At 40.9% G+C, this 25,880-nt stretch overlaps 2 protein-coding genes across 10 annotated transcripts in view; one reads left to right on the top strand and one right to left on the bottom strand.

The window, feature by feature from the left end:
• tm2d1 (TM2 domain containing 1) overlaps positions 1 to 15,837 on the bottom strand; it is a 49,976-nt gene extending 34,139 nt beyond the window's left edge. For both annotated transcript variants that reach the window (XM_078407279.1, XM_078407278.1), the window contains exons 1-4: positions 15,702 to 15,837; positions 14,940 to 15,013; positions 11,139 to 11,247; positions 7,480 to 7,571 (exon numbers count right to left, since the gene is read on the bottom strand). In XM_078407279.1, the coding sequence (XP_078263405.1) occupies positions 7,480 to 7,571; positions 11,139 to 11,247; positions 14,940 to 15,013; positions 15,702 to 15,817 (391 nt within the window). In that variant the 5' untranslated portion in view covers positions 15,818 to 15,837. The remainder of the gene's footprint in view (positions 1 to 7,479; positions 7,572 to 11,138; positions 11,248 to 14,939; positions 15,014 to 15,701) is intronic.
• Positions 15,838 to 19,402: 3,565 nt separating this feature from the next.
• Positions 19,403 to 25,880, top strand: part of patj (PATJ crumbs cell polarity complex component) — a 209,155-nt gene continuing 202,677 nt past the window's right edge. For 2 of the 8 annotated variants that reach the window (XM_078407270.1, XM_078407269.1), the window contains exons 1-3: positions 19,724 to 19,829; positions 22,278 to 22,336; positions 25,676 to 25,845. In XM_078407270.1, coding sequence (XP_078263396.1) covers positions 19,798 to 19,829; positions 22,278 to 22,336; positions 25,676 to 25,845 — 261 coding nt within the window. In that variant the 5' untranslated portion in view covers positions 19,724 to 19,797. Of the gene's footprint in view, positions 19,534 to 19,720; positions 19,830 to 20,102; positions 20,463 to 22,277; positions 22,337 to 25,675; positions 25,846 to 25,880 lie in introns of those variants that run through there. The other 6 variants (XM_078407271.1, XM_078407276.1, XM_078407272.1 and 3 more) reach the window with 5 other exon arrangements.

The raw sequence follows: 25,880 nt of genomic DNA, 5'->3' as shown, positions 1-25,880 counted from the left end.
TTTTCTTGTCGACTGCGTATGAACACAGTTCAAAGCCAAAGAGTCATTAAACTATTCTGAATGTTCTATCATTGAATTGAATAGTCCTTGATTCCTTTGTCCAATCTATCAATTTCAATTATGAAAATTTCAATGCAAATATCATCGAGCTCCAGATTTCCAAAAATCTGCTTCTTGATATTACTGTTAAATAACCAATTTCTAATTTTAAGGTCATCCCTTTCAACATTTCCACTAACGGAAATATTTTCTCTAGATTTAACCCATCTAGCCTTTCTGTGATTTTTAAGCATCTCAATCAGATCACCTCTTATCTGTCTGTACACAAATTAAATATAGCCCCAAGTTAACCCTACGCACACTGCTGTTCAAATGTTAGATGCTGTACCTCTTTCAAAGCTGATAGCTCAATATAAACATGAGATTTAAACTAAATGAAGTGCTCCAGATTGTTTCCAAAGTGCTATATAGCTAAAACACAATTCACTTATTTTTGAACACCAACCTCTGGGGGAAAAAAGGTCAATTGCCCATTAGCCCCCATGATTGCTTACATTTATGTTCTAGACTTAATTGATTTGTGCACCAAAATCACATTGCTTATCCACTGTTTCTGGAGTCCTGCCCATTGAACATACCGATTTGTCTTCTGGGGATCCACCTCACATTTATTTACATTGCGTGCCATCTGCCGTTGTTCTGTCTACACTTTTAAACTGCCTCTAAATCTCTGTAGTTGCCCACACCATTCTGTGTCTGTTAAATTAATCTCACCTGCAAACTTACCATTTAAAATTCATTTTATAGGTCACATTTATACAGCGCCCTCCATAATGTTTGGGCCAATATACCCATCATTTATTTATTTGCCTCTGTACTCCACAATTTGAGATTTGTAATAGAAAAAATCACATGTGGTTAAAGTGCACATTGTCAGATTTTATTAAAGAGTAATTACGGTGCATTTGGAGAGCAGTAAAAGGATAAGCAAGTTCAGCATGGATTTATGAAAGGGAAATCATGCTTGACTAATCTTCTGGAGTTTTTTGAGGATGTGACAAGTAAAATGGATGAAGGAGAGCCAGTGGATGTAGTGTATCTAGACTTTCAGAAAGCCATTGATAAGGTCCCACACGGGAAATTGGTGAGTAAAATTAGAGCACATGGTATTGGGGGTAGGGTGTTGACATGGATAGAAAATTGGTTGGCAGACAGGAAGCAAAGAGTAGGAGTAAACGGGTCCTTTTCAGAATGGCAGGCAGTGGTGAGTGGAGTGCCACAAGGCTCGGTGTTGGGGCCACAACTGTTTACCATATATATTAATGGAAGAGGGAATTAGAAGCAACACTAGCAAGTTTGTGGATGACACAAAGCTGGGTGGCAGTGTGAACTGTGGAGGATGTTAGGAGGTTGCAGGGTGACCTGGACAGGTTGAGTGAGTGGGCAGATGCATGGCACATGCAGTATAATATAGATAAATGTGAGGTTATCCACTTTGGCGGCAAAAACAAGGAGGCAGATTATCTCAATGGTGTTAGGTTAGGTAAGGGGGAGGTGCAGCGAGACCTGGGTGTCCTTGTACACCAGTCACTGAAAGTTGGCGTGCAGGTACAGCAGGCAGTGAAGAAAGCTAACGGCATGTTGGCCTTCATAACGAGAGGATTTCAGTATAGGAGTAAAGAGGTTCTTCTGCAGTTGTATAGGGCCCTGGTGAGACCACATCTGGAGTATTGTGTAGTTTTGGTCTCCTAATTTGAGGAAGGACATCCTTGTAATTGAGGCAGTGCAGCGTAGGTTCATGAGATTGATCCCTGGGATGGCGGGACTGTCATATGAGGAAAGATTGAAAAGATTAGGCTTGTATTCACTGGAGTTTAGAAGGATGAGAGGGGATTTTGTAGAAACATATAAAGTTATAAAAGGACTGGACAAGCTAGATGCAGGAAAGATGTTCCCAATGTTGGGGGAGTCTAGAACCAGGGGCACAGTCTTAGAATAAAGGGGAAGCCATTTAAAACTGAGGTGAGAAGGAACTTTTTCACCCAGAGTTGTGAATTTGTGGAATTCTCTGCCACAGAGGGCAGTGGAAGCCAAATCGCTGGATGGATTTAAGAGAGAGTTAGATAGAGCTCTAGGGCTAGTGGAACCAAGGGATATGGGGAGGAGGCAGGCACGGATTATTGATTGTGGACGATCAGCCCTGATCACAATGAATGGCGGTGAAGTCTCGAAGGGCCGAATGGCCTCCTCCTGCACCTATTTTCTATGATTCTATGTTAGTATTTTAATACATTTTGGTTTCACCATGTAGAAATTACAGCTGTGTTTATACATAGTCCCCCCATTTCAGGGCACCATAATGTTTGGGACACATGGCTTCACAGGTGTTTGTAATTGCTCAGGGGTGTTTAACTGCCTCAATGCAGGTATAAGAGAGCTCTCAGCACCTAGTCTTTCCTCCAGTCTTTCCATCACCTTTGGAAACTTTTATTGCTGTTTATCAACATGAGAACCAAAGTTGTGCCAATGAAAGTCCAAGAAGCCATTATGAGACTGAGAAACAAGAATAAAACTGTTAGAGACATCAGCCAAACCTTAGGCTTACCAAAATCAACTGTTTGTAACATAATTAAGAAGAAAGAGAGCACTGGTGAGCTTGCTAATCGCAAAGGGACAGGCAGATCAAGGACGACCTCCACAGCTGATGACAGAAGAATTCTCTCTATAATAAAGAAAAACGCCCAAACACCTGTCCGGCAGAACAGAAACACTCTTCAGGGTCAGGTGTGGATTTGTCAATGACCACTCTCCGCAGAAGACTTAATGAACAGAAATACAGAGGCTACACTGCAAGATGCAAACCACTGGTTAGCTACAAAAATAGGATGGCTGGGTTACAGTTTGCCAAGAAGTACAAGAGCAACCACAGTTCTGGAAAAAGGTCTTGTGGACAGATGAGACGAAGATTAACTTATATCAGAGTGATGGCAAGATCAAAGTATGGAGGAGAGAAGGAACAGCCCAAGATCCAAAGCATACCACCTCATCTGTGAAACACGGTGGTGGGGTTGTTATGGCCTGGGCATGTATGGCTGCTGAAGTTACTGGATCACTTATCTTTATTGATGATACAACTACTGATGGTAGTAGCATAATGAATTCTGAAGTGTATAGACACATCCTACCTGCTCAAGTTCAAACAAATGTCTCAAAACTCATTGGCCGGCGGTTCATTCTACAGCAAGACAATGATCCCAAACATACTGTTAAAGCAACAAAGGAGTTTTTCAAAGCTAAAAAATGGTCAATTGAGTGCCCGTCAATCACCCGATCTGAACCCAATTGAGCATGCCTTTTATCTGCTGAAGAGAAAACTGAAGGGGACTCGCCCCCAAACAAGCATAAGCTAAAGATGGCTGCAATACAAGCCTGGCGGAGCATCACCAGAGAAGACACCCAACAACTGGTGATGTCCATGAATCACAGACTTCAAGCAGTCATTGCATGCAAACCATATGCAACAAAATACTAAACATAACTACCAGAAGGCATAGGTTTAAGATGAGGGGGAAAAGATTCAATAAGAACCTGAGGAGCAACTTTTCATATAGAAGATGATTGGTATGTATTTCCATAACAACATTTAAAAGACACAAGATACTGGAATAACTCAGTGGGTCAGGCAGCATCTCTGGAGAAAAGAAATGGATGGTATTTCAGGATGAGACATTTCTTCAGACTCTGAAGAAGTCCGAAAAAGGGTCTCGACCCAAAACGTCGTCTATTCCTGACCCGCTGATTTACTCCAGCATTTTGTGTCTATCTTCAATGTAAACCAACATCTGCAGTTTCTTCTTAAACATTTAAAAGTCATTTGGGCAGGTACCTGGATAGGAAAGATTTAGAGGGATATGGGCCAAATGCAGGTAGATGGGACTAGTGTTGATGGATGTCATGGGTAAGTTGGTCCGTAGGGCCTGTATCCATGCTGTCTGAATCTAACCGAACAACATTGGATGCAAAAGGTGGAAAAATGTTCCACTATCAATAAGCTGTTGAATTACCTGCAACCTTTCTGTTTGTTACTAGATGAAAATACATGCAGTTTATCTATGATTTTCTATATATACCTAATTTGTATTTCATATCTGACAAACAGAATATTCCACTTAATAGAATTTGGGTGTTTGAATAGTCAGAGATTGCAATGCTTTGATTGATGTGAGAGCCTAAGTGGAGGAATGAGTTTTAAGAAACTATGCACAAGAGTAAAATGTATTGTAAAAATTGCTCTTCCATCTCCCTCTCGGCAGAATTAGTATCTTTGTGTTGTCTTGTGAAGATATCAACAAATAGGTCTGCAGTATTAAAATGAAAGGAGTTCCTGTTCTCAAATCTCTGCTTTACAGAATAGTGACGGAGAAAATAAGGCATGTGAACTGCACAATACTTGTAGCACACACAAGATACAAACTGTACAGATGCAAGATTAAAAACTAGTTACCAATAAAGATTAAATGATTCTGGGATTTTTTTCCCTGAAATTTTGAGATGGAAACAAATCCGTTCACCATATTCAAGATATTCAAGTGGAAGGAGACTGGGAAGCATGCTTCATGCAAAGATATTTACAAGGTATGTTTGAACAGACTTTTAAGTTGTATTCTAAAGGATTATTAATAATAATGGAAAAAAGAACATTGTAATTTACCGACTCAGAATGCAGAAACTTTTCAGTTAATTATAGAATTCGGTTTACTCTCCAGTAGTATTCGTTTGGACAAATGCAATTATATCCTGAAATGCTATCACAAAATAAGCGAGTTCGGTATCTCGACTGCGCATGCCCAGGTCATAGGTCATTCAGGATAAACATTCTCGCTGGCTGAGCTGCTGCATGTATGCGGACCTGTGTTTCATCCGTATTTTCCAGTTTTGCTTCTTCGAGGTAAGAAAATACTGCTTTCAAAACTATTAACTCACCGAAGCATAAAGCAATAAAATCAATAAAATCATCGTAGTTTTCTAGAAATTAACCATAAATACACCTAGTTAATAGTTTTGAAAGCAGTATTTTCTCACCTCGAAGAAACAAAACAGGAAAATACGGATGAAACGCAGGTCTGTATACACGCAGCAGCTCAGCCGCGAAAATGTTTATCCTGAATGACCTGGGCATGCGCAGTCGAGATACTGAACTCGCTTATTGCATATTTAACACATAAAGTGGCAGTAATGCAACTGAACAATGCTTTTTGTACGTAGAGACATTTCCATTTAAATAGGAATGCTGAAATATTTTGTTGTAATATGCAGATTACAATGTCATTAGGCAGGAGGGTAAATTGGAATCAGTTGTTATTGGGTAAGTCCACAGAGAACATGTAATGTCAGTTAAAGCTGATCAAAGTGCAGGATCAGCATGTTCCAGTAAGGAGGAGGGATAAGGAGCAAGGTAAAGGAACCATGGAATACCAAGGGGATTGTAAACTTGGTCAGGATGAAAAAGGAAGTATATGGCGGGTGTAAGAAAGTGGCATCCGATGGGGCTTATGAGGAACATAAAACGAAAGAATTCAAGCAGGTGATTAGAAGGGTCAGAAAGGGCCATGGAATGACATTGGTAAATCCAATTAAGGAAAATCCCAAAAACTTATATACGCACGTTAAAAATGAAACATGGAGAAAGTAGGATCGCTCAAAGGTAAAGGAGGGATTTTATGCTTGTCGTCAGAGGATGTAAGTTAGGTACTAAACAAATACTTTGCATCTGTATTCACCTAGGAGAAGGACTTGAAGGACAGTGAGGTCAATGTGGAAAATACAAATCTATGAAGGGAGTTTGAGATTCAGGAGGTGGTGATGCTGAGGCTCTTGAAAAACATTAATGTGGATACGCCAGGGCCTATGTTAATTATCCTAGGTTATTGAGGGAGACAAGAGAGGTGATTGTGGGGCCTTGAAGAGGATCTTTTCTAGGCACAGGCGAGGTCCCGGAGGACTGGAGTGTGGCCAATATTGTTCCTTTGTTTAAGAAAAGTAGAGAGAATCCAGGAATCTATAGGTCTGTGAGCATCAGGTGATAGGGAAACTACTGGAGAGAATATGTTGAGATTGAATATACTCCTCTTTGGAAGAGAATGGGCTAATTACGGATAAGCAGCACGACTTTGTTGTGTCTCACTAACTTGATTGAGTTTTCAGAGGAGATGACAAAGGAGATTGCTGAAGGTGGGGGGGGGGGTGAATTTTCTTTACATGGATTTTAGTAAGGCTTTTGATAAAGTCCCTCATGGTAGACTGATCCAGACGATTAAGATGTATGGGATTCACGATAACTTGATCATATGGATTCGGTACTGGCTTAGTCATAGAAGACAGAAGGTTGTGGTGGAGGGAAGATATTCTGGCTGGAGATCTGTGACCCCAGTGGATTCCGCAGGGATCCATGCTGGGACCTCTGCTGTTTACGATATATATAAATGACTGAGACGTAAATGTTAATGGGTTAGTGGGTAGGTTTGCTGACGAGGAAATTGGAGGAGTTACAGATAGTGAGGGGGGGCTGTTAGAAGATAAAAGGGAATATAGATGAGCGGAGAAATGACAGATGGAGTTTAACCCGAGGTGTTGCACTTTGGGAGGTTGAATGCAAGGAGTGTACACATTTATTGGCAATACCTTTAACAGCATTGATTGCAGAGGGCTCTTGGAGTCCCAGTTCATAGCTCACTGAAGGTGGCAGCACAAGTAGATTGTGTGGTAAAGAGGCCCTATGGTGTGTTTGCCTTCATTGCCAGGCACAATGAGTACAAGAATCAGAAAGTCATGATGCAGCTCGGTAGAATTTTGATTAGGCCGCATTTTGGAATATTGCGTGCAGTTCTAGTCGCATCCATTACAGAAAAGATGTGGAAGCTTTGGAGTGGATGCAGAGGAGGTTGTTGCCTGCTTTAGAGGGTTTCTGCCACAGAAAGAGGATGGAAAGACTTGGATTGTTTTCTCTGGAACATTGGAGGTTGAGGGGTGACTTGATAGAAGTATATAAAATTATGAGAGGCATAGATAGGGTACATAGTTTGAGCCTTTTTCGCACGGTGGAAATGTCCAACACTAGAGGGCATAACTATAAGATGAGAAGCGAAAAGTTTAATGGGAATATATGCAGGGCAAGTTGTTTATTTTTACACAGTGTGGTGGGGGCCTGGAACGCATTGCAAGGGATGGAAGCAGATACAATCGTAGCGTTTAAGAGCTTTTGGATAGGCACATGAAAATGTAAGCAATATGGAACATGTGCAGGCAGATAGGATCAGTTCAGCTAGACATCACATTCAACACAAATATTGTGGGGCGAAGGGCCCCTTTCCTGAGCTGTATGTTCTGTTCTATTTACAGAAAATATAGCAATTTTATGCTTTATAAATTTACTAAGTGATAGTACAAATTTCTGGCATTTAAAAAATAAATTTCCCTTACCCAACGCTGGATATCCCAAGTAGAATCTGTCTGCTCCCAACCATCCAAGAAATAAAGAAAGAGCCACAGCCACTTTATATGAATAACCAGTCCTTAAAGAAAAAAATACAAAAATGAAAATCACTGAACCTATTCAAGCTTTAGTACCTTAAATCAAGCTTTAGTTTTAGAAATACACCATCAAAACAGGTCTTGGCCCACCAGGTGCATGATGTCCATCGATTAACTGTTCACTGTAATTCTATGGTTATCCCACTTTCTCATTCCTGCATCTGAGGGGCAATTTTACAGTGACCAATAAACCTACAAACCTGACATCTTTGGGATGTGGGAGGAAACTGGAGCACTGTGGGAGGAAACTGGAGCACCGGGAGTAAATTCTCCTGGTCACAGGGCGAATATGTAAACTCTACACAGACAGCACCCGAGGTCAGGATCGAACCCAAGTTCCTGGCGCTGTGAGGCAGCAGCGCTACCAGCTGCATCACTGCCACCCATAATCACGGGGTAATTTACCATCCAAGCTCATCATCATACCTGCGGGATTTGGAGTCAGCACTCATCTCTGCAACTGGATCCTCGACTTCCTGACCAACAGACCCCAATCACTGAGGATATGGGTCAAATCATCCTATATGATAATCCTCAACACTTGCACTGCAAGGATGTGTTCTCAGCACCCTTCTTTATTCCTTGCACACCCACGACTGTGCAGTCATGTACAAATCTAAATCTATTTACAAATTTGCAGACGACACCACCATTGTGGGCCAGATATCAAATAATGATGAGACAGAGTACAGAAAGGAGATCGAGAACCTCGTGTCCTGGTGCGAGACAGCAACCTTTCTCTCAATGTCAGCAAGCCAAAAGAGGTAGTGATCAACTTCAGGAAGCGAAGCAGTACACATACCCCAGTTTGCATTGACAGCGCCCAAGTAGAGATGGTTAAAATCTTCAAATTCCTAGGAGTAAATATCACCAACAACTTCTCCTGGATCACCCATATTGAAGCAATGACCAAGAAAGCACACCAATGTCTCTACTTCCTGAGAAGGCTTCAGAAGTTCGGCATGTCCCCAACAACCCTCACCAACTTTTACAGATGCGTCTTTGGAAACAGATCCTTCCAAGACCGCAAGAAATTCCAATGAATTGTGGATGCAGCCCAGACCATTACACAAACCAACCTCCCTTTCATTGACTCTAGACCTCAAGCTACCTCAGCGAGGCCAGCAGCATAATCATGGATGAGTCGCACCCTGGCCACACCCACTTCACCCATCGGACAAAAGGTATAAAAGTGTGAAAATGCACACCTCCAAATTCAGGGACAGTTTCTTCCCAGCTATAATCAGGCAACTGAACCATTCTACCGCAACTAGAGAACAGTCCTGAACTACTATCTACATCATTGGTGACCCTCGGACTATCTTTGATCGGACTTTACCTTGCACTAAACGTTATTCCCTTATCATGCATCTCTACACTGTGAATGGCTTGATTGTAATCATTTATTGTCTTTTCACTGACTGGTTAGCACGCAACAAAAGCTTTTCACTGTATCTCAGTACACGTGACAATAAACTAAAACTGAATTCTAGAAATTATCTCTGGTATGTACAAATTTTAACACTAAGCATTCCTTCAATTTAAAAAGTGGCAAGATATAGTGCAATAAAGCACCCTTCTATCGATTGAGTAGGGTATGGATTGCACTCAGAATTCCACAATGCTAAATTCCAAATCTGAACAATACCATATCAGCTCATCATGAACACCAATGGAAATTTAGTTTGAAAATATAATCCATCTTTTTATTTCAGATTCGTATCTGATTGTGCTATAATCTTCTAGCAGTTTAAATTTTGTTACAGGAATTTGGTTTGAGATGCAGAGTTGAGGAGTCAGAGCTCAGGAAAAATCAGTCACCCTTTGAGGAGCCCTCTGAAGACCACAGCAACTGTGAAGTTAAATCTGGTTAAACAGATGGAATTGTTAAGGCAAGCTCATGTCAAGGAAGGAACTGCAGATGCTGATTTACATTGAAGACGGACATAAATCTCTAGTTACTCAGCGGGATAGGCAGCATCTCTGGAGAGAAGGAATGTGTGACGTTTTGGGTCTAGACAAGACTGAGAGTCAGGGGAGAGGGAGACATAGAGATATGGAAGGGTAAATGCAAGGAGAAGGTCCATTCTCCATGAAAATCGTCCCCATTGATCTGTGTTTTCACATCTTACCCTAACAAAATTAGCGTCAGAACCTTCAGTTTAAAATTCAAAGTTTAACATGGAAATAATTTATATACCCACCCTCTCTTTGAGACTCATAAAGTCATAGGGTGACACAGTGTGGAAACAGGCCCTTCGACAACTTGCCCACACAAGCCAACATGTCCCAGCCACACTAGTCCCACCTGCCTGCATTTGGACCATATCCCTCCAAACCTGTCCTATCCATGGACCTGTCTAACTGTTTCTTAAATGCTGGGATAGTCCCTGTCTCAACTACCTCCTCTGGCAGCTTGTTTCATACACCCACCACCCTTTGTCAGAGAGTTGTGAAGCTGTGGAATTCTGTGGAAACTGGCCCTTTGGCCCAACTTGCCCACACTGGTCATATTGGTGCAACACTCTCAGGTCCTCCCGATCTAGACATTTCGCCAGCTTCAAAATTCCTTTCCTAATCCTGTCTGTCTCCCCCTCCTCAAAAAGAATCTTAAAACCGACTGAGCGTACAAACAATAGATTGCTAAATAAATGCTGCATTATAGTCAAGTTAATTTTACTGCAAGAGATTTCACATACACTGGAAGAAACAATTAACATTTTAGTATTATCCAAAAGTCATTAAATACAGCTGACAGAGGCAGGATAAAATTAGTAATTCAAGGTAAATTAAAAAAGATTTCAGAAATTGAATGGTGTCCATAGACATTAAGAAATGCAAACCTCAAAATGGAAACAAGTTCTCAATATGCCAACCAAAATATCTAGTTCAAAAGACTAAATGATCATTCCAAAACCAAACCTTGTGAACTCTAACTTGGTACCAAATGAGTACAATTTTTAACTATGTTGCATTCCAAAATAATTCATAGAATTACAAGATCTAAAAAAAACATTTGACAATAGACAATAGGTGCAGGAGTAGGCCATTCGGCCCTTCGAGCCAGCACCGCCATTCACCGTGATCATGGCTGATCATGCACAATCAGTACCCTGTTCCTGCCTTCTCCCCAGATCCCCTGACTCCACTATTATTAAGAGCTCTATCTAACTCTCTCTTGAAAGCATCCAGAGAATTGGCCTCCACTGCCTTCTGAGGCAAAGAATTCCACAGCTTCACAACTCTCTGAGTGAAAAAGTTCTTCCTTATCTCCGTACTAAATGGTCTACCCCTTACAAATTGTAATTTGGCTTACAAATCGAATTTTCTCCGCTCAAATCAAAATTAATAGTGCAAACATGACATTCTTCTTTCAACTAATTATCTGACGAAAATAACTGTTTCAACCAATAATGGTTCAAACATTATTAGGTTGTACATAAACTATGTTTTAAAACCAAACTGTTCATCATCAGTAATGAAATATCTTTTTGATAATAATTAGAACCAAAAATTATTCCCATAGTAATTAGAACCAAAATACTTACACATTACGACATGGAAAAGGCTTATAGAAACCAACTTCCTTTCCTCTGAAAGTGTTAACAATCCCACTATCATTTTTGCAGGTGATGTTAGGTGCTGGCATACAGGGAACTAGGAGTTTAAAAAAAAATCTTCATTGTGTATAATTTCACTTTACATCATAAACAGAATTTAAGTTCTATAACTTTTGTTCACATTTACTTATCATGCACAATGTGTGACAACTAATATGCTTAAATAATTTTTTTGGATACTTATACAGTACTAATTGTAACTGAGGATGGCAAAAATTAACAATGGGATCAACCATGCAGATTAAGATATTCTAGCAAGATATTTTACACCATTTGTAAGAACATAATATTTGAACAACTTGTACTTATAAAATGCTTTTTGCATAATGCATTCCCTACATTTTCATAGGAGTACTAGCAAACAAAATTTAACATCCAATGTACATACTGAAACATTAGGAAATATGGGAAAAAGCCTGGTCATAGGAAGAGTTTAAGGAGAGTTCTTAGGAGAGAAAGCAGCAGTAAAATAAGGAGCGAATGAAATAATTTCCTAAGCACAAGCTTTGGAATTAGATGGGGCAACTGTGAATGGTACAGACATTATATCTGGTGCAGCCACAATAGTGAAGCAGAGCAAGAGGAGGATTTACTTCAGACGGCACAGATGGTAGACCAGCATGTAAATTGTGCGCTAGGCTACAGCAAGGCCTGCAGTTGGCACAGTGGTGAGATGAGGAGGACCCATCTGTGAGAGTTTATTATTTCATGGAGACCAGTGACAGAGCTGGAGGTAACATTATATTTCAGATAATAATACTGCAGTTTAGGAGCCCGATTGGTAGAAAAGATGTCATGGTTCAGGATATTATTTCCAAATCTGGGAAGTGTGGTCCTGTGTACATGAATAGCTTCTGCACGAGACAATTCCAACATACTCCTTGCAGTCTAAATAACACACATCTGCAGGAAGTGGGCTGGGAAAGCACATCTCGGACCCACTGACACTCAGCATAGAGGCACCGCAAGGCTGCGTACTCTCCCCTTTCCTTTACTCTCTCTACACCAACGACTGCACCTCCACAGACTCCTCTGTCAAGCTTCTCAAGTTTGTGGATGACACAACCCTGAGTGGACTGATCCAGGATGGGAAGGAATCTGCTTATAGACAGGAATTGACACTGCTGGCGTCCTGGTGCCTTTGCAACAACTGGAGCTCAATGCTCTTAAGACATTGGAATTGTGAACCCATTATCTCCAGGTTCAAGAACAGCTTCTTCCCATCAACCATCATGCTCTTGAACCACCCTGGGGAACATTAGCCACAACGCAACCTGTGTACTGTCTAGGTTGCACAATTAGAGTCTGGTTTACTGAGAAAAACTGATAATTTATTCGCTATTTATTAGTAGTGTTGTTTGTGTTTAACAAGTTAAAAATTCATTCTGCTACTCCGAGTGCATATGACAATTAAATGCTCTTGACTCACTAGTATAGAAAGTGGAGGGGGAGAGCAAGGATGTAATTAGCAGTATTAAGAAGGACGTATAAAGTAATTATAGACAAAATTAAGGAAAATCAAGAAATACTGTACATGCATTAAGAACAAGATGTGTAACCAGGGAAAGTGCAAAGTCCAGGATGGACCAAAGTGGCAATCTGTACCCCCAGCCAGATGACATTGGTAAATTCTTAGGTAGACACAAAATGGTGGAGTAACTCAGCGGGTCACGCAGCATCTTGGGAGAGAAGGAATGGGTGACGTTTCGGGTCGAGACCCTTCTTCAGACTGAAGCATTTTGTGTCTACCTTCGATTTAAACCAGCATCTGCAGTTTTTTCCCTACACACCGTGGTACATTTTTAGTTTAATAATTGTCATTTATATTCAGAGTGTTGATGGATATTGCAGTTGGAGAATTCAATGAAGGCAATGTTGGAATCTTAGAACAACTTACTGTAAATGAAAAAATGCACTGGAGGTCTTAGTGTGCTTTAAGGTGGATGTATTCCCTAGGCCCGATGAGATGTCAGAGGCACACCGTTCTCAGTCAAACATCAAAAAAACATACCCAACAGCCCACTGAGTCAGTGATGCCCATCATTTATCCAGTTACACTGATTCCCGTTAATTCAGGCCAGATTTCCCTAAGCCACATGCAAATTCTACCACTACAGGAGTAAATTAGCAGCCTAATAGCCTCCCAACCCACATGTATTTTGAATACGAGAAGCAGAGCACCCATAGAAATCCCACAAGGTCACAGAGAACCATCACAATGACATTAGAGGCTCTGGATTGAACACTGATTATTGGAACTTTGAGGCAGCAACTCGACTAGCTGAGCCATCACACCATAAGCAGGCTGCATCCCAGTCTGTAATGCAAAACAAGAATGGGAAATTCCTGGGACTCTGACAGATATGTGCAAATCTTCTCTGGCCAGAAAATTATAGAACATTGAATGTGATACCTTTATTCAAGAAGGGCATCGGGAATGAGACAACTAGTTACAGACCAGTGATTCTAATATCAGTGGTAGGGAAATTATTGGAAAGATATTCTGAGGGATTGGTTCAATCTGTACTTGGAGGGCAAGGATAGTCATCATGGCGTTGTTAAGAATTCTGTCCACTTAATCTGAATGAATGTTGTGAAGGTGACTAAGTGTACTAGAAGTGATGTAGACTTTATGAACTTCATGAGGCCAGTTAACAAGATCACAGAGAAAACTAGGCTTAAAAAGGTCCCTGTAATACAGGTAGTTTTGTAAATTGGATCCAAATTAGTCTACTAATTTGAGGCTGAGGTTTCATTGTCTATTTTAGTGGTTGGAAGTCTGTGACAGAGGTGTCCTGCAAGGATTGATTGTAAGAGGCCCGATTTAGTAAAGTCACAGATTGCACAAAGGTCAATAATGTTGAGAGAAAGGATGATAGTCTTCAGCTGCTGAATGATGTTGGTAAGATAGACAGAGCAACGGCAGGTGAAATTTAATCTGGAAAAACACCAGGTGATGTATTTTGGGAGGACAACTACTGTAATGCTGGCTGTTTGTTATGTACATTAACCATCTGGATGTACTCAATGGTAGGACCCCAGAAGGTACTGATCAGCAGAAGGAACTTAGTGTATGTTTCTGCAAGATCAGCTTCAGTTTACCTTAGTTTATTATTGTCGCGTATACAGTGAAAAGCTTTTTGTTGCATGCTATCCGGATGCAGTAGATAGTTAGAGGATGTGCCTGCAAAGCCTTGTTTAACTTGGTACTCCTTCCAGGTGAGACAGAGTGCAAAAAGCATTGGACTCCACTGCATTTGGCATTCTGCTCAAACAATTGGTCAGTCATAACACATAAACAAGATTGAACACAGCATAATAAGATGAAAGGACACAAAATAAAGATCCCACATTTTCACTTAGTTAGGTGAAAAGAAAAACCTTTGCTACTTTTGAAACCCTATTAAGAACAGTTTCAGAGAAGTTATTCACAGATCTTTATTAAACATGTGTAGAGTTTTGGACAGAACTAATGATCGTTACACTATATTTGAAAATAACGAATGAAATAATTTCTCTTTCTCAAACAAATCTGCCTAACCATGTAATCTTTTTGAGGATTTATGTAGTTATGCCAGATACTATCTCACAGGATAGAGAACAAATCCAAACTGTTCTTTCATACCTCTAGAAATAGTCTGGTGATGCAAGTAGAAGCAGGAAACAAATCAATTATCCTTTTACTCAGAACGTTCATGTAAATTATAAGTAGTAAGAAAATAGTATTACCAAAGGCAGTATTATTTGTGCAATTTTCTGGTTCTTGTGTTATATCACTTATCTTGGGAGTATCACAGATATATGTACAGAAGCAAAAGGTTAAGGAAACATTTCTCCATACTTAAAATCTATCTCCTCAAGACAGCACATTTATATGTTTTGATTTTAATCATTAATATTTCAAATAATTTAGTATCATTACAAAATTAGCAGCACAGTATTTAGGAATTCAGTATAATTCAGAAAATTTCATAAAATTATATATACATCCCAGGAAAAAACCCCTAAACATTATTGTATGAAATAACTTCAATAAACTTGATTTACTAAATTTCAGTGCATACATAGTTGAACAGTAAGAATATTGTAAAATCTGTTACCCTAAATCATATTTGCTAAAGTTAATAACGGAAAGCATCAATGCTCACTGTAAAGGTATGCGCCATCACATCAATGCATCCGTTTATACTTTTAAGCGACAATGGTCACGAAGATCATTGAAGCAGTCGGAAACTTACAAGCCTCATTGTTTAGATATGTCAGTTTGCAGGGCAATCCGCCTTTTGGCAGATAAACTACTCGAAATGACATTTTTTTTAAATGCACGTCTCTCTCCAATCTTTTCTGGCAACATCGGCCGAGAAGATTCCTCATCATGCTAATGATCAGACACTTGTTCCTAATTATGATTACATCGAAACGCCATCACACCTGCTCGAGAGCAACGCCGATTTCTCTATTAATATAAACATATTGTTACATAAAGGATATTGCCCGAGTCGTAGCTCCTCGCATTTTTCGATATCAACAGAAGCGACGTTTAAGAAACAAGGACAGAGAAACAGAGCGAACAGCCACAGCGACCACCGCTCCCTGGGCGGCGCCATCTTGCAACATGGTCACGTGATACCCGAGCAGGAAGTTGGATGTTTGCTTCACAGATCAGTTCTGAAGTAGGCTGAGCACAATTACAAAACAGCATTGCCATTTCTTCGGCAGTTCCTCCTGAGGTGACTAATGAGCTAAAGTAGACAGTCATTCAGTTGAGAGGTGGTGTCCTACTGATGTATGAACTCTTAGTTTGCTATCCCAAGAGTGTTTAATTGTCAAATGGCCTGAAATGGAACAATGAAATTCTTACTTGGAGTAACATAACAGGTCTGTAAACCCAGTACTCAATAGATACCATAATAAAACAAGTAAAAAAAGTTCAATACATTAAAAAAAATAGTGCAAAACAAAACAAAAACCATAATGCTCTTTCTCATGTAAGTTGTCATAGGTTAGAGAAATCCAACAAGTCTGGATAAATGATACATATTTCCAAAGAGGCTTAGAGAGCATCCTTGAGTCATTTCCCCAGTCCATTTAGTATGCTATTGTATTGTATTGATGGAGTTTCGAATAGTCAGCTTCAAGATCTGGGTTGAATATAGCAAATGGCATGGACCACTCATTGGATCCTACTATGTGTAATTCAATATTGGGGAGGATGGCCTGGGACTTTTGTTGTTTATCGTGCCAGTGAATTTGAAGTATAAGAAAATAACTGCAGATGCAGGTACAAATCGATTTATTCACAAAATGCTGGAGTAACTCAGCAGGTCAGGCAGCATCTCGGGAGAGAAGGAATGGGTGACGTTTCGGGTCGAGACCCTTCTTCAGATTGATGTCAGGGGGGTGGGAGAAAGGAAGGATATAGGTAAAAGAATTGCTCAAAGACTTAAAGAGCCAAATGATGTTCCTAATGAAATGTGAAACAATGCACTAGTGAACCACACCTGTAATGGATGGGTACCCCAAACCTTCAGATATAATAAATGCATAACTATAACATTGTATGCAAATTAGGTGAACAAAATATTCAACCTCAGAATTGGATCTTCAAATTGTACAAAAAAAGTAATCACAAAATTTGGTATTGTTACCCACAAATTATACACAAATACTGATATATAAATTATGCCCGTTCCCATAGCTTGCATGTACAATATAAATATGTTTTGCATTTATATTGCACTTAACATGGACATCTAAAAGAGGAATCCATAGACCAGCTGGAGGTCGTATCCTCCTTGCCTCCAACTCACAGAAATAAACAATTTATAGTCTGTCTATTTAACTTGAATTATATTTATTCTTTGGAACCAAAGACAGCTCATGTCACATAACTCCCTTACCAACCTTTTTGGAAAAATCCTGCAATCTATCATTAAGTACATGGTGTTAGGGGTCTTAGAAAATCATTGTATGATTAAATAACATCTGTATAGTTTTTCAATGGGAAATCACATTTGACAATTTCTGAAACAGTTTTCTAAAGGTGTAATTCGCAAAATAGACAGATCAGAACCAATGAAGATGGTGCATTTAGACCTTTAAAAAAGATACAAAACAAAAGCCTGCTAAATAAAATAATTTAAGGAGAGAGCGGTAACATAGTTAGCAAATAATTAAATTAATAAAATTATGGAAAACAGAAAGAATTAGTAATTTTTCTCAGATTGGTATATGGTTACATGTTTGTTGTCACATGAATCAGCATTGAGCTCCCAGCTATTCATACAAGATCTGAATTTGCTGATTCAGTAAATGTGGGACGTAAACACTCAGATACAATAAAATAACAGGAAGATGAATGGAATGATGGCCACTATCGCGATGAGTTTGGGGTACAAAGGTAAGTCTTACTGAGATTGAAGGGTGCTTCGATAAGATCTCTATTGGAGTAATGTGTCTAATTTTGAACTCTGTCACTGAGGTTGAATAGACAGTGCTGTAAACATTCACTAATTCACTAACTGGATTCCTGGTATCAGGAGATTGTTCTGTGGAGAATAATTGAAAAATCTAGACCTAGGGAGTTTAGGTTATCTGATTGAGACATCCTAGATTCTGGAAGATTTCATAAAATAGACACTGGAGGTCATATCCTCCTTGCCTCCAACTCAAGAGAAATAAACCATTTATAGTCTGTCTATTTAACTTGAATTATATTTATTCTTTGGAACCAAAGAAAGCTCATGTCACATAACTCCCTAACCAACCTTTTTTCATTATCTTAAGTACATAAAATACAGCAGGAGTAGGCCATTAAGCTCACCATGCCTGTCCACAGATGAATAAAATCATTGCTGAACTTTTACCTTTTCCCCGCACGATTCCCTTACTATATATTAATCTATGTCTTGAATATAACTGGTGGCTGAGCCTTTAGTCCTCTTGGACAGAGAAATACTAAGATTCACTACCTTCTGTCTTGAACGGCTGTCCCCTGGATTTAGTCAAGAGAAACACCAACACTGCATTTGCTTGTCCATCCCATAAAATATTGTATATTTTAATGAGATTACCCCCATACTCTTCTAAGCTCCAACAAGTGTAAGCCTGTCTCTTCAACCATTTGGTCAAGAATCAATTTGGAGAACATTTTATGTTGCACATGCTGGTTTATACCAAAGATAGACACAAAATGCTCGAGTAACTCAGCAGGTAACTCAAAATCTCTGTAGAAAATGGAGAGGTGACGTTTCGGGTCTGAAGAAGGGTCCTGGCATCACCTGTCCATTCTCTCCAGAGATGCTGCCTGACCTGCTGAGTTCCTCCAGCATTGTGTCTATCTTTTTTATTTTATCTTTCTAATCACTTACATTGCCTGTATGTTAACATTCAGTGATTTTTAGACAGATACCCAATTTCTTCTGCACACCAACACTGTTCAATCTATCCCTTTTCTTTAGAAAATTAATTTTGCCTTTCTATTTTTTCTCTCCCCATGTTAATGAATTTATTTTACTTAACATGCTTTTGTTCATTTATTTCACATGTCCATATCCACCTAATGCACATTGCATCCTCCTCTGAACCCACATTGCCACCCAGCCCTGCATCATAAGTAAACTTGAATCTACTGCACGATCTCCTCATCCAGAATGAAACCGTCAGATTACCAAATGCAAAAACGTTAATGTCAAATTGAAAATGAACCCAAATGAATTTCTGTTTGCTACAACATTCTAAATTTCTGGGACCCGATGCTTGTAAAAATGCACCCTTCAAACTTTGTATGGTACCCTTCTGTAGTGAACACAGATGTACAAAAGAACCATGATTTACACCTTCACATGGTTTAATTGTTGCTTTTCCTCTGAGCTATATTTATGTTCCTTGTACATTTCAAAAATATTTTCCTTGACTTTACTGCTTGTTTATTATCATCTGCTCTTTACTGAGCAATCTAATTTCCTTTAAAAAAATAAACATTTCACTTTCAATGCTTGGGAAGTTGTCTTGTACAACCTCATAGCTTGCCTCTGGGAGACCCGTGATTTTAGTAACCCCGGGGGTAGTAACATCCCCGGCCGGGGATAGGTGACCCAAGTCCGGCCGATCACTGCCAGGGATGGCGACCCGCCGACTGGTCAGGTCGCTGCCCGGAGAGGTAACTCGATGTCCGGCCGGGGGTGGGTGGGTGTTCCGCTGTCCTGCAGATCTGCCTGGGATGGCGACCCACCGCCCACTGCCGGGGGAAGTAACTCAATGCCCGGCCTGGGGATGAGGGGTGACCTGCCGATCACTGGCAGCGATAGCGACCCGCTGCCGGGTGAGGAGACTCAATGCTCGGCCGGTCACTGGCAGGGATGGCGACTCGCCTGAACCGCCCGCTGCCGAAGGAAGTAACTCAATGCCCGGCCCGGGAGTGAGGGATGACCCGCTGTCGGGGGAGGTGGTTCAATAAATGCCCGGCCTGGGGGTGAGGGATGACCCGCTGCCGGGGGAGGTGGTTCAATGCCTGGGTGGGTGACCAGTTGCTCGACTGACCACTGGCAGGGATGGCGGTCCACTGTCAGGGGAGGTGGTTCAATAAATGCCCGGCAGGATGACCCGACACCGGGGGAGGTGACTCAATGCCCGGCCTGGGAGTGAAGGGTGACCCGCCGCCGGGGGAGGCGACTCAATGCCCGGCCTGGTGGTGAGGGGCGACTCGCCGCCGGGGGAGGTGACTCAATGCCCGGCCTGGGGGTGAGGGGTGACTCGCCGCCGGGGGAGGCGACTCAATGCCCGGCCTGGTGGTGAGGGGCGACTCGCCGCCGGGGGAGGTGACTCAATGCCCGGCCTGGGGGTGAGGGGTGACTCGCCGCCGGGGGAGGCGACTCAATGCCCGGCCTGGGGGTGAGGGGCGACTCGCCGCCCGGCCGATTACCGGCAGCGATGGCGACCCGCCGCCGGGGGAGGCGACTCAATGCCCGGCCTGGGGGTGAGGGGTGACCCGCTGCCGAGGGAGGTGGTTCAATGCCCGGCCTGGGGGTGAGGCGTGACCCGTGCCCGGCTGATCACCGGTAGCGATGGCGACCCGCCGCCGGGGGAGGCGACTCAATACCCGGCCTGGGGGCGATGGATGACCCGCCGCCGGGGGAGGTGACTCAATGCCCGCACGATTTCCTGTCTCAGGTGAGCTGTGAATCACTTCCGCTCGGGCGGGCAGGTGAGGCCGGACGGGGCAGCGGCCGCTCAGCTGAGGAGGTGACCGAGGTAAAGTGATGGGGGGCCGCTGGCCCTAGTGACGGAGCTTGGCGACCAATGTTACCGCGGCCTCAGACTCAGTGGCCGAGCAGAGAGCGCGGGCCTCAGTCAGCTGACGGGTGTGGTAATTTCTGCCGAGTTATAGAGGAGGCAAAGTTTTTACTCTCACCACAAGGAAGTGGCATTCTGCTAAAAACTATCCCCATGTGTGGACAGACGTATTGTTGGTTTACTCTCCATGTTTGATTTTAATACAGGATGATGAGTTGTAATCTTTAATGTGTCCAGGTTGTCAATTTTCTGCATTGAGCCAGAATCATTATAAGATAGAGGATAACTTGTCATATAAGGACATCTCATTTTAGAACCACAATAAATATGTTTTCTTGAAGGTAGCTGCCACATAATTCTCAATCTTTTGCTGATGTGCAAATACACTATTGAATCAAACTGTTGAGGGCAATTATTAACAATAAGAAAAAAACAAAACACGAAATGCTGGGTCAGGCAGTATCTGTGAAAAGCTTTTCAGTCAAAAACATTATAATTTCAGATTTTAGATATCTGAATATTTTTAATTTTCTTCATGCTCAACTACTTTTCAATTTTTAAGAAGAGTTTTTGACATGATGCCCTCCATCTTCATTAATAAATTTCAGAAAAACAAAAACAAAATGCAGAGGTTTTGTGAAAAAAACAACTATTTTCTATTTTTGCAACGGAAGGATGAAATGATGGCTGAAGTTGCTTTCAAACCAAGGCACGAGCAAAACAGAACAGCTGAAACAAAATCAGAAATGCCAGAGGCACTCAGGTCAAAAGATATAGTTAAGATTAGTTGATGTTTCAGTTCAAAATACTTTCCCAGATCAAAAAGATATTCCAGAAAAAAAAGTTTAAAAGAGCATATTTAGTTACATACAGGTTTCCACCATCATAAAACCCTCAAAGTAATTTATAGCAAAAGTTTTAGTCAGTGTTCCAATGTTAGGAAAAGTGTCAAGCAATTAGTTTCCTGTTTTTCGCTGATTAGTGTTTTAAGATCTCTTATGTTAATGCTAGAGGGCAGTTTGGACCTCATTGTGACCAATCATTAAATCAAACATATATAAAAAAATAACTACAGTGACTGTCAAATGCTGAGAAGGCTAACAGGATGATTAATGCTAGAGTTGACATGTACAGGGACATAATGAAAGATGGGACAAAAGAAAGCAGATTAAAGAGAAAAGGAGTGGGTGAAATGCAAGAGGGACCAGCAGCCAGGATCTCAATTAAGTTATATAAATCCAAACGAGCATGGGATTCCCATGGTAGCATAAAATTATTTTTACTTGGTCCCTCGAATGTGAGGTGAATTGCATGATGAATTGGTAATTGGAAGAAGTAACCAATAGTCTTATCACATGATCAGAACTTGTTATGTTCTGTGGGAGGGGTAAATGTATATTAGCTGCATTTGTGTTTTGAATTGAATGGTGACAGGGAGGAGAGCAGGGATGATGGATAATGGCAGGATGAAATTAGATGCACCCTCATGAGAACATAACTTAATATGGTTAATTTTGAATGTTCTGAAAAATCTCAAAAGGTTGATGGGTAAAAAAGTGTAACTGTTTCCAATGTTTACGATTTTTTTGCCTTTCAACGTACATATTTAAGTATATATTTATTCCATTTTAAAGTGAATGTAATTAAACTTTGGAGGTCTGGCATGCAGCAAAACTGATAAAGCAACCTTATTAGAGAAACAGAAATTGATTTGAGTTGGTTGCCATATGAATATTGTATTTCAAATCAATACCATTTCTCTTATTATTATAGATTCTTTGAAATAGAGCAACCAATTGAAGATATAATCATGCCAGAAAACCCGTTAACAGGTACTGTCTTTAATAGCATCTTAAAGTTATTCCTGTTTGTCATGCCTTATTTCTCTTGCCATCATTAAATATATGACCATAGAAAATCTATAGTTAACCTCTAATAGCACATTCTTACCAGTTGGCCTTGTTCCATTGCCAGTTTCGTCCCACTAGACCCTTAAAAAAACCCATACATGATTTTAAAAAACTTTAAATTATTTTGACCTGTTTCATTTTTGTTTCACTATTTAAAGCATTATTTTTAGCCATTATTTGATGGGTTTTGAGTGGGTGAAATAGGGGTACCATGAAAGGTAGAAGAAACGAAATAAAAGTTGTAGACGACATAAACAGCATGAAGGATGTGGTAAAGTGCGGAATATTTGAAACACAAATCGGGTGAAGAAACAGGAGGCTAATGTGCAGGATTCGGTGAATTAGGGAGGTAATTGATGATGATTGGAAAGATTAGCAGCACAATGAATGTAAGCATGGGGGTTTGGTGATGGAATATCATCAAATATTATCAAAAGCCCACACCACGCTGGCCATGCTCTCATCTCACTGGTACCACCGGAGAAAAGGTACAGAAGCCTGAGCACCAGTTTCTCCTTGTGAATTTCTCATTTTGTGAATAAATCGATTTGTACCAGCATCTGCAGTTATTTTCTTATACTACCAGTTTCTCCAAGTTCAATAACAGCTTCTTCTCATCAACCATCAGGCTCTTAAATCACCCTGCACAACCCCAAACACAATGTTTCCTCAGCACTGAACTACTATGAACTTTGCACTACTACGGTTTTAATACATTCATTAGTCTGGCCTATCATGGCCTAACTTACCTGTAATAACTGATTATTTATTGTATCTTTATTTGTTGTGTTGTTGCTTTTAATGTGTCTGTAAATCTGCAGCAAATAAGAATTCTATTGTGTTAGTCCTGTTGCATATGATAATAAAACACCATTGACTCTTAAAGTATTGAATATATGAAAGATACATAGGCATAATGAAAATAAGGCAGTGATTGGAAAGACAGAAAGCATTGTGGATATACTGTGGAGAAGCAAATATGACAAAGGATGCGATGGAGTATGGGAAAAAATATAAATCAGTGGGGCTCGTGAAGTGGAAATTAAAGGAAATGGAGACATTAGATGAAAGGAATAAAGAAAGAAAAATGAAAAGTCCCTTCGGCCTAAATTGCCTACACTGACCAATGTATCCCAACTACACTACTCCCACTAGCCTGTATTTGGTCCATATCCCTCTAAACCTATCACATCCATGTACTTGTCTAAATGTTACTTTAGGACCTTACTTACACCTTTGTCCTCTGGTTCTCGATTCCCCTACTCTGGGCAAGAGACTCGATCTCGGTGCATTTACCCGATCTAATCCACATTCTTTTGTATACCTTGATAAGATCACCCTCATCCTCCTGCGTTCTCTCTGTACATGCTCCCCCTCGGCCAAATCATTCAAAGGCACGGCATTTTCTTCTACTGCTATGCGGATGACACACAGCTTTATCTCCCCCTGAAACCCAACAACCGGTCAGATTTAATCAGCCTCATGCACTGCCTTGAGGACATAAAATGTTGGATGGCATAGAACTTCCTTCAACTAAACGAGAGCAAGTCTGAGGTCATCCTATTCGCCCCCCCCCCCCCCCGACTCTATCAAAACGATAACAGGCAGCCTTGGAAGCCTATCCTCCCATGTCAAAAACCTTGGCGTGATATTTGACTCTGCATTAAAGTTTGACAAGCAAGTCAACGCTGAGATAAAAGCCAGCTTCTTCCAGCTTCGTACCATAGCTAAAATCAAACCATTCCTCCAATTTGACGACATTGAAAAAATCATCCACGCATTCATTTCCTCCCGCCTAGACTACTGCAACTCCCTATACACTGGGATCAACCAATCATCCCTGTCCCGCCTGCAATTGGTTCAAAACGCCGCAGCGAGACTCCTGACGGGTACCCGTAAAAGGGACCATATCACCCTGATTCTGGCCTCTCTCCATTGACTCCCAGTACAGTACAGAATTAACTTCAAGCTCCTCCTATTCACATACAAAACCCCAAACGGGCTTGCCCCCTCCCCCCAAGTCCTGGATTCATTGGTCAAAAATCTTCTAACCCACCACTCTATCTCCAGGTCCCTCAGGTCGGTCGACTTGGGGCTACTGACTATCCCGCGGTCTAGGCTTAAGCTCAGAGGTGACCGCGCTTTTGCGGTTGCAGCTCCTAGACTGGAACAGCATCCCTCTCCCCATCAGAACTGCCTCCTCCATCGACTCCTTTAAGTCCAGGCTCAAAACCTATTTCTACTCCCTCGCGTTTGAGGCCCTCTGAGGGGGCGCTGGGAACTGTTTATGTATGTGCTGTTATGTTTGTGTGCCATTGTATGTTCGTTCTTAGTACCTGAATCTGATGTACAGCACTTTGGTCAACGTGGGTTGTTTTTAAATGTGCTATACAAATAAAATTGACTTGACTTTACTTATTTAACCTCCCGCTATAGCTCAGGCCCTCAAGTCCTGGCATCATTCTCATAAATCTTCTCTGCACTCTTTCCAGCTTGACAACATCTTTTCTATAACAGGGTGACCAAAACTGAACACAATATTCCAACTGTGGCCTCACTGCGGCCTTGTACTGCTGTAACATAACTTCCCAACTTCTATACTCAAAATCCTGACTGATGAAGGCCAATGTGCCGAAAGCCTTTATTACCAACTTATCTACTTGTGACACCACTTTCAAGGAACTATGTACCCGCATTCCTAGATACCTCTGCTCTAGAAACACTCCACAATGCCCTGCCATTTACTGTGAAGGTCCTGCCCTGGATGGATTTCCTAAAATGCAGCATCTCACATTTATCTGCATTAAAATCTATTTAATGCCCGACTGATCAGATCCTGTTGTGACATTTGATAACCATCTTCACTATCTACTATATCATCCACTTTGGTGTCATCTGCAAACCTACTGATCATGCCTTGTACATTTTCATCCAAACCATTGATGTAGATGACAAACAGCAATAGGCCTAGCACCGAACCCTGAGGTGCACCATTAGTCAATTGTTGTATGATATTATGTTTTCGAGCAATTTGTGTAGGGAATGTATGTATTGTGGCAGGAAAATGTATTGACCAGTTCCCAAACCCTCCACAGTCCCCTCAGCTCTCTCCTCCTTACATTTAAATATGGTTCACCATACATATGCCTCCTTCATTGAAATAATTTACCCTGACTCAATTGATAGATTATATCGTGTGCTGTTACAAATGTTTAAAGGGTAGCAATGCTAATTTTATTCAATTAAATTTTCTTTGTACAGTTGATAAACAGCAGGTATTGCAAGCACTGGCTCGCTTGCAGACACGATTACGTGAGAGAGGAGATTCGTCTCAAAACGAGAAGCTAGGTATTTTCCGTGATACAATTGAAAGCCCCTTATTCAATCAAATAATAACCCTTCAGCATTCCATCAAACAACTAAAGGAACAGGCAAGTGCTTAAAATGTTTTTTAATACAACTGCTT

The sequence above is a fragment of the Rhinoraja longicauda genome, chromosome 11 (assembly GCF_053455715.1).
Source record: "Rhinoraja longicauda isolate Sanriku21f chromosome 11, sRhiLon1.1, whole genome shotgun sequence".
In the NCBI taxonomy this organism is placed as follows: domain Eukaryota; kingdom Metazoa; phylum Chordata; class Chondrichthyes; order Rajiformes; family Arhynchobatidae; genus Rhinoraja; species Rhinoraja longicauda.
The sequence above is the reverse complement of the archived record's forward strand: the minus strand, read 5'-3'. Positions and strand labels throughout refer to the sequence as shown.